Below are 8,841 nucleotides of genomic sequence, written 5' to 3'. Positions count from 1 at the left end.
GGTTGGGGAAAAAACTGTTCGCCATGTGAGTGGTCCTGCACTCAACGGACCGTAGCCGCCTGCCAGAGGGGAGTCTGTTAAATCATCAGTCACAATCTTAGCTGCACGCTTCAGAGTCGTGGAAGCATACAGCTCGTGGAGAGACTTCAGACTGCAGCCGATCACCTTCTCTGCAGAGCAAAGGACACGCTGCAGTCTGCTCTTGTCCTTAGCAGAGGCTGCAGCATAACAGGTGGTGATGGAGTTGATGAGGATGGTCTCGGTGATGGCAGTGTAGAAGTGCACCATCATTGTCTTTGGCAGGTTGAATTTCTTCAGCTGCTGCAGGAAGTACATCCTCTGCGGTACTCTTTTAATTAGGGCACTGATGTTCAGCTCCTATTTGAGGTCCTTTTCCATAAACTGAAATGTTTCAAAATACCGAAAGCATTCTGTGTAAATACCACAAAACACATCTGGCACAAAAATAATAATTCATGTGTGAACTCCTGTGAGTATTCCCTGGCTTTTTTTTTTTACATCACTCCACCACTCATTTAGCTTTATCAGGGAGTATATGGTGTATATGTTTCTCTTCTATGAAGTCCATGACTTCAGCAGACAGATTATATATCTCTCTTGTCCTGCTTCACAATCTGGTGATGACGGTTCCATAAATTTGACCAGAATATGGTCAAATGGTACGAAGCATTTTATATACTGTTCAGTTTATATTATATATTGTAGCCTCCATTGAGGATCATTTGGAGGTTTTTGTCAGCACCGTCATACTGTACGTCACCACTGTCAGAAAGAAAACCTGACGGTGGTTAAGTCTGATGGTGGTGACAAACACCAGCTCTTTCACATGATATGTATCAGTTGTTCACATTAGCCATCTTGTTTCCCCTCTGTTGCTAGCTACTTCAGACCTCTTCTTAAAAACTGTACATTTCTGTCATAATCTAATCTAATATTTTTTTATACAAAAGAGACGGTGTTGACACGTTACGGTTGTGACAGTAGCAGTGTGACAGTAGCAAACTTACAGGAGCTTGAGTGATCTTGAAGCATGCAGTAGAGCTGAAGGTTTGAAAATGGTGTCCTCAGAAATGTAGTTGACCTTGTAGTTGCCTGATTTTATTGCTTTTTATAAATATCTGATGATGGTGACAAATATTTGGGACACATTTTAAGCAACCACAAAATAATAGTAAATATTGTTCAAAGCTCACTGTTTGTAGTTTTTAATAAATATTACAATGTACTCTTTCATGTGGTAAAGATAGTATTCAATTCAATTATTACTTTCTGTTTTTTTAATCAAGTTGGTATCTATCCGAGGACAACTGATTTTGTAGACAATAAGGGGCCAGCATGTAATCATTGAATTAATAAAAAATAAAAATAAACCTATAAAAGAACCTTACATGCGTGTAAAGGACCCCCTGATTAGAACCTTGATTGTTTTTATTCATGAAAATGTTATGAATTTCCAACAGAATTAGCACTTTTCAAGAATCGGTGAGCTGTCAAAGGAGAACGAGGAGTGCTAATTAGCATTATTCTCAAGTTCATAATGGTAAACTGCAGGTTTACTTAGAGACACCGTGGTTCATCAGAAGATTGAGGAGGAAATCATTTTCATTTTTTAACAAAATAATTTTTAGGTGAGTGTTGGGCTTTACCAAGGTCTTAGCTTAATGCTAACGTTAACTTGGTCCGTTAAATTCTTTACTGCAAACGACACGAACAAAATAAAAACCCCTCTCTGCCAATACTGTATGTTTTATTATTGTCATGGCCACATTTGACGCTAACGTTCGTCGAAAGAATGAGGATGATAAAAATGTGAATATTTTAATGAATTTTGAAGGTGAGTGCTGTTTTTCTGGCTAGGCTAGCTTAATGCGATTGCTAAACTTTAGGTCCTCAACTTGACTGAAACCGACATATATGTATAAAAAAAAAACATCTAAAACAATTCTGTTTTTAGCAAGGCCTCTTTTCATGACAACACTGCATTTTTATTAATATTTAAATATATAATCACATCACTTTATTTGATGTTAGAGCTAGCTTAAAAGCTGTTTGCCTTTAGTGGTTTAAGGTCCAGTGTATACAGTCAATGGTTCAGTGATACTATATTATACTAAGCATATTAACTCTGTTTTACTGCATTTACTATATTATACTGATACTCAGGCTGAGTTTAGAGGTTTAAAAGTAATACTGAAATATCAGTTGAATTGTTTCACTACATAGAATAATGTAGGTGTGATATATATGCTGACATGATATCAGTATCTGCAGCTAATGTTTATATTCGGGTCTGAGAACACACTGCCAGCAAATAGTGGAAAATACCAGGTATACTTCATAGACCAAGGTGATGTTTGACAAAATGTAGCAAATCATCAGCCAATCAGAGTCCTTAAGTGATTACCTTCAGCTTTACAACATTAATTTGTACTTTACAACATGCAGATTTTGTCATGGGTAAACCCTGTCTGAGATCCTGAGAGAGGCAACATTGGATTTGGACGTGGACGTGTAATAATAACAATAATAACAATAATTCATACTGTATTGATCCTACATGAGGAAATTATTTTCCTGCATTTGACCGATCCATTCGTTCACACATTGTGTACACTCGGAGCAGTGGGCTGCTGCGTCTTTTGTGCTGCGTCTAGGGAGCAATTTGAGGGTTAGATGCTTGCTCAGAATCTGCTTATTATTATATATTTATTATTAATTCACTTAAAGAGGAATGTAAAAGCAACACGCTGAACATCTCTTTTATTTTATCTTTAGTTTTATCTGATACCTTTGTCGCTAAGGCAGGCAACGGAAATTAAATGGCATTCAGTTTCGATTACATATGAAGACAAATAACCACAAACAACTCAGACATTTATTTAGGGAGGAAATAGGCAACGATAAACTGCATTACAGAATACCACAAGTCACATCAGTTCAAACATGTTTCAAAATGCTTTAAGCAGCATAGCAGAATGAGGTCTGAACTTTGGTTTGAAAGCATGAGTGTTTTCAGTTTACCGTGAAAATGTGATCGCAGCACATCCCTGCATTTAAGAGAGTAGATTAACTGCACAACAAACATACTTCGAAGATGTAATATTTTATGTTAGTCAATGTACCACTGCTCTTTGTTTGAAGAAACTTAACTTTAAAAATGAGTAAACATTTAATCAAATCAAAATCACATCTGCAGACCTGAGACTCTAACGCTGCTTTCACGCTTGGTACTCTGTACCAGTTTTATAGTTGTGAACTTTTGAACAGGCAGATCAGGCATACTCAGGTTTACTATACATAAGATTTAAACTTCACTACTGATGAAGCTTATAAAAGGCACCAGTGCAGGCAGTGCAAGTCATCAGCTATATAATAAGCAAAACATTTCAGTGTTCAACAAGAGCTACCTGCTCTATGAAACTGTTCTTGGGACCAACCTGCTTTGAGCTAAATCCTGTTGTTAGCATGCTAACATGCTCACAATGATTATACAAAGAAAGTATGTTGGTCATCTTAAATGCTGACATTAGCACTAAAAACAAAGACAGTTAAATGAGGTTAATTGTGTTTTCATTATATATGCAGATATTTAGTCTTAATGTATTGGACAAAATGAATCGTGTCTATGAATGAAGGCTCAATAAAGTTTCCAACAGATAACAATCCAACAGATAAGATAGACAGACTATTTATTGGGCTCAGTGGTTAAGAAAAGATATTAGAATAATAGATGATTTATTTGAAAACGGTAATTTCCTTCCATATACCAGATTTAAAGAAAATTTTCACTTAGAGGGTGGAGGCCACTTTTGGAAATATTTACAAATTAGACACTGTATTAAAGAGGTTGTTCCCGGTGGTCAGGATAAGAGTCCAGTTGAGTGTTACTTACAGCTACCTAAAATGTATCATAAAGCATCAGAAGGATTTGTCTTGCACGCTGGATGAAAGAACATGAGAGGGGATTCTTTCAAACACTGAAAAATACATAAGAGAAGCCAGAGTCAAATTTATTCAGTATAAAATAATTCACAGATATTATTTTACCCCATCAAAATAAAATAGGTTTACTTAATAGAATAGAATAGAATGGGTTTACTAAACAATGACCTATGCTTGAAGTGTGGGGAAAAAGTGGCACATTTCTACATGCATTATGGGAATCTTCTAAGATCTTCCCCCTGTGGGAAAATATAATAAATTATATGGGCAAATGGGTAAATTGTGAACTTCCCAGGTCACCAAGACTATGTCTCCTTTGAGACAGAACTATGGTATCACACTTAAATAAACATATTTTTGGAATCTTAAAAACTGGCCTAATGACTTGTGCAAGGAATAATTTTAAGGTGTTGGAAGGAGCCTCAAGTTCCCAAGCTGAATATGTGGAGAACTCAGATGATGGAAACTATTGCATGTGAGAAAATGTTGGGGAGATTAAATAGTGAAAATGACATGACAAACGAACAGTGGGATAGTTTTGGTAAATATATATCAAGAGAGAACAGCTAAACCATGTATAGATATTCTTTATTGTTTTGTATTGATATGTACTACATTAAGGCCATTATTCAGGTAGAGTGTTTCCTGAATAATGCCCCTTACATCCGATTGTATGTTGTTATTTATTGAATCACCTACCTACCTGCCGATGTCTTGTTATTTTATTTGTTTCTTATTTTCTTTTTCGTTACCTCCATTCTGTCTGTTTTATTTGTTCATATGTCTTGTTTATAATTATGAAAAATAATAAAAAACTTTAAATTAAAAACAAAACAATCCAACAGATAGACTGATGTTGTTGCCAAAGACCGTTATTATTAAATATCTGTGGAGGTATATCAGCAGATATTAACCACACTGAAGTATCGACGGGTTTCTAATGTTGAGCTGGATTACTGATGATTGCCAAAGAACAATCAATAAACCTTTTCTGACTTAAACAGCAATTAAGTGATTCCTCTAATTAAGTGATAGCTTGGTGAAATTCTCTAAGTCTGGACTTAAACAACCACACCACGAAGTTATGACCTGAATTACTGACCATATATTTTAGAAAATGTTTATTGCTGCGGTGTCTTGTTGATGTTTGAGTAGAGAGGATCCTGTGCTGGCCTGGATGGCTGATTGACAGTCGAGTATGCTGGTGTGTTGTTGTACTTTAGAGTAGAATATTGGCAGGCAGGTGAGCTGGGTTTGGGGATTGGTGCCTCCGTTTTATCAGAGCTGTTTCGAAAGTGGATGGTAGAGTAATGCAGCGAGGCAGGGTCGTTTGCTGGAAGGCTGGCAGTCACATAAACTGTGTTCATTGTATTTTGTGAGCCTGAGTTGTGGAGGCGTTCCGGTATCTCCTCGTAGACATAGTCCTTCCAAGAAAGAATGAAAATTAGGGTTTGATCAGTTGGTTTGTTCAAACTTTTCCAGTCCAATTAATTCCTACTCTTACTCCTAAGGATCTCACAATTTCTTATTATACTTCACTAAACACCTACTGTACACTGAGACAGACATTTATACACTGACCTCTTTGCAACGCTGTCTTGCTGCTGCATTGCTTGGGTTTCTTGAATGTGAAAATCCTGACACAGTGAAAGAAAAGACAAAGTGGAACAAATTCCTTTACTTAAAAAAAAGTAATTCACCATCTGCTGTGGCTTTTTTTTTTTTTTTGTTAGACATCATCTGCACACGAAAGGGAAGTGGTGGTGTATGTAAATAAAGATTTGTGCAGATATGTTTCATGTTGTACAAATGAATGATGGAGGTTCTTACGTTTATAGACAAGGATCCAAACAATCACAAACAGCAGCACAACTCCACAGACGATCACAGCAATGACTAGACTAAAAACACCTGCAAGGTAAATCACTGATGAAATATCCAGCATCATTTAAGACACAGTCAACACAACATCTTCCAGAGGAGCTCCCTGTGTTGAGGAACTTAAAGAGGAATTTGACAGAAATGGAAACATATTTGTCTTTGCCCTCGCTATAGTTCATAGATGTACTTTCTTACCACGACTCTCTGCAGGTGCAGTAGTTGCCTGGACTGAAACAACAGGAAATGTAAATGGTGTTTGTATTGAAACCAAAGAAATACACACACTAGAAATGCAACAATATATATACATTGAATTAGTATTTGATAGCATATACACAAAAGCATTAAAAAACTTATCCCTCTTCTTAGAGTAGTTGAGTTTATGAATATATTTCCCTATAGCACATATTCCATCTAATAGTTATCTAATTAACTTTTAAAAGCAGCAGAAGTCAGGAACTAATAACAAGCAGAACAAATAAAATAAAATGATGGTGAGCTCCATTTATCTGAAGTTTCCTGATTCTTAGCCTAGCTTAAAAGCTTTAAACTGAGTAAAAAAGCTTGCCTGCTGTGTAAACATAGGAAATGAAATTGATGTAAAAGCCTTTCCTGTTCTATCACTTGATCAGAAATTTAAACCACTTCCTCTTTTGTAAAGGTTTAGCTTTTCTTCTTCACATGCAGTCTGACGTTCACTGCTTCTTCTGATATTAGCTATTGTGGAAAAGTCTTGACACATACAAGCCATGTTATTTATTAAATATCAAATGTGCATTCAGCAATAATCAAACATATTCTTTTCCTGACAGATATTATCAGAACCAGGGTCAGAAAGCATCCACAGTAAAATAGCTTGACTCACCTACAGTCATGGTCAATTTGTTGATGAATGTGTTGCTGCATTGATTGTCAGTTGTTTCTACTCCACACCAGTATGTCCCGCTGTCATCTGTTGTTACTTCTCTCATTGTTATGGTGATATTTGTCTTTGTTTTGTTTTTTATAGAAAACTTTTTGTTCACATCAGGCTTTGTGGTGTTTACTAGATGTTGACATGTTGATGGATCTTCTCCCTTACAGATGAACTTTAAGGATGAGACATCTTTAACCTTTCTGTAGCTACACCAGTACGTGAAGTTCTGTCCGGCCTTCGGTGATCTTTCCAATGTTGTAATATCTGTAGAAAATAAGTATATGTCAACATATTTTAGTCATGCCTCATATATAATGAACCTAAGAGGCTGTAGATGTGGATTACTCACTTTCAACATGTAGCTGGATCTTTTTGAGTTGCACTTTATATTCTATGGCATTTGATTTTAGTCCGCACCAGTAGACACCAGCATCCTCTGAGGACACATTACTGATGGACATGTTGAAGCCAGTGTTGGTGTCCATGCGAGAGAATTTCTTGTCTGATTTTCTTGATGAAATATCTTCACAGGTGAAATTATCTTCTTTACAGAAAAATGCAAACTTGTATTTTTTTCCTGGGTCACATGTGATGGTGGTTTTAGCTGTTTTGTAAGCGGTTTGGTTAAACGGTTGTACAGATGCACTATCCTCTGCAAATAGAACAGAAATATAAAAAGAATTTCTAGATCTAACACTGTAACACAGCCAACACCTGGTAGTAATTCTTATAGTCACAGTTGTACGTCTCATAAATGTACTGACTTCTAATTATTTTTAAACTCTAATGCAGGATTTGGATAAAAAAACTGAGTGCTTCTCACCAACTTCAATCTGTAGTTTCTTTGTGCCTGATGATGATGTCGATTGTGAGTTACACTCTGGAAACACGTCCCCATGTTCGATGATCACATTTAGAGTTCTTTTAGAGTCTTTTGTGATTCTGCGTTTGGCCATTTTAAATGTACAACTTATTTTACGAGAATTAAATTTATCTTTTCTGCATTTCTTTACTTCAGACCAGACCTCACAAGCTGTAGATAAGACAAAGACAGATGTTCACATCATGTCAGACTCTAAAACAATCCCAGAGGAACATGTAATAGTCTAAAGCAGTCTTTTTTTTTAATAACCAAACATAATATATCTGCACCAGTAGATCAACTATATACAGTAACAGCAAATACTAGCTTTTGATTCATCAGTCTTTACAGTCTCTCACTGTGAAAAGCATTAAATATTTATGTTTAATTTAGTATTAAATTAGCTGCAAGTAGTCTGCTCCTGTGACACTTGTTAAATAAATGCAAAAACAGCAGTAGCTGAAACTACAACGCAGATGTACTAGAATAAGTTGAACAATTACTATTACTAACTATCCATCACTCTATAACATCAGTAATGAGGTAGTAGATATAATTTTACCTGCCATCAGTGAAAGGATGAGTAAAGAAAAGCTCCTCATTTTATAAGACATGGTTGAAGACATTGTAAAAACATGTCAGTTCCTCCTCAGTCCTTGATTTATAGCTACACAACAGCATTTCCTGGGGTTATATTCAAGGTTATCCGCCCCTTCACCTCTTCCTCTTTCTTTATTTTCTGTTGAAGAGGTGTCATGATGATATACTGTATGCATGTACAGGACTCACGCCAATATTCCCCTGTTTCTTAGATCACAAATATCTTCCACCCTTTAAACATTTTGTAAAGTAAACTGCCTTGTGTTTATGATTATTAACTATATATCAAACTACATAAAATCTAGTTGACATATTACACAGAAAGTATGTAGCATGGAGGAAATGTTAAGGGATCTGTGATGAAAAGACACTGATACAAAACCTACAGCAATAAAAGTACAACTCTGGTTTTACTTTAATCAAAGATAAAGGGCTCGTATTATGAAAGGAAGACTTTTTTGCGTCACATTTGTATATTTGGAGTGGTTACCGATACTGAAACTGTGAAATATGACCACCCAGGTATTTTCTTATGAACTGGCTAATAGTGTTGTAGTCAAGACCACCTAACCCGAGACCGAGTCAAGACCAAGACCAGAGCATACCAAGACAAGACCAA

The 8,841-nt window shown here is 36.1% G+C and overlaps 1 protein-coding gene across 1 annotated transcript; it reads right to left on the bottom strand.

Moving 5' to 3' along the window:
* Positions 1-2,784: 2,784 nt before the first annotated feature.
* LOC311487631 (uncharacterized protein) lies at positions 2,785-7,867 on the bottom strand. The gene is made up of 7 exons (XM_084543982.1): positions 7,584-7,867; positions 7,110-7,412; positions 6,710-7,024; positions 6,040-6,072; positions 5,794-5,874; positions 5,545-5,600; positions 2,785-5,387 (listed from the first exon to the last, which is right to left on the bottom strand). Exons 1-7 carry the CDS (start codon positions 7,714-7,716, stop codon positions 5,085-5,087), a joined length of 1,224 nt encoding a protein of 407 aa, XP_084400108.1. The 5' UTR covers positions 7,717-7,867; the 3' UTR covers positions 2,785-5,084.
* Between the last annotated feature and the right edge of the window lie 974 nt (positions 7,868-8,841).

Source organism: Chelon labrosus (assembly GCF_963514085.1).
Source record: "Chelon labrosus genome assembly, chromosome: 4".
Classification (NCBI taxonomy): Eukaryota; Metazoa; Chordata; class Actinopteri; order Mugiliformes; family Mugilidae; genus Chelon; species Chelon labrosus.
Note: the sequence above shows the minus strand (reverse complement) of the source record. Positions and strands in the feature narration are given on the sequence as shown.

Coding starts and splice junctions, on each gene's coding strand:
- LOC311487631 (XM_084543982.1), bottom strand. CDS start 7,716: ATGGCCAAACGCAGAATCACAAAAGACTCTAAAAGAACTCTAAATGTG. Junction 7,413..7,583: donor GAAACTACAGATTGAAGTTG/GTGAGAAGCACT, acceptor TTCTATTTGCAG/AGGATAGTGCATCTGTACAA. Junction 6,073..6,709: donor CAAATTGACCATGACTGTAG/GTGAGTCAAGCT, acceptor CTGTTGTTTCAG/TCCAGGCAACTACTGCACCT.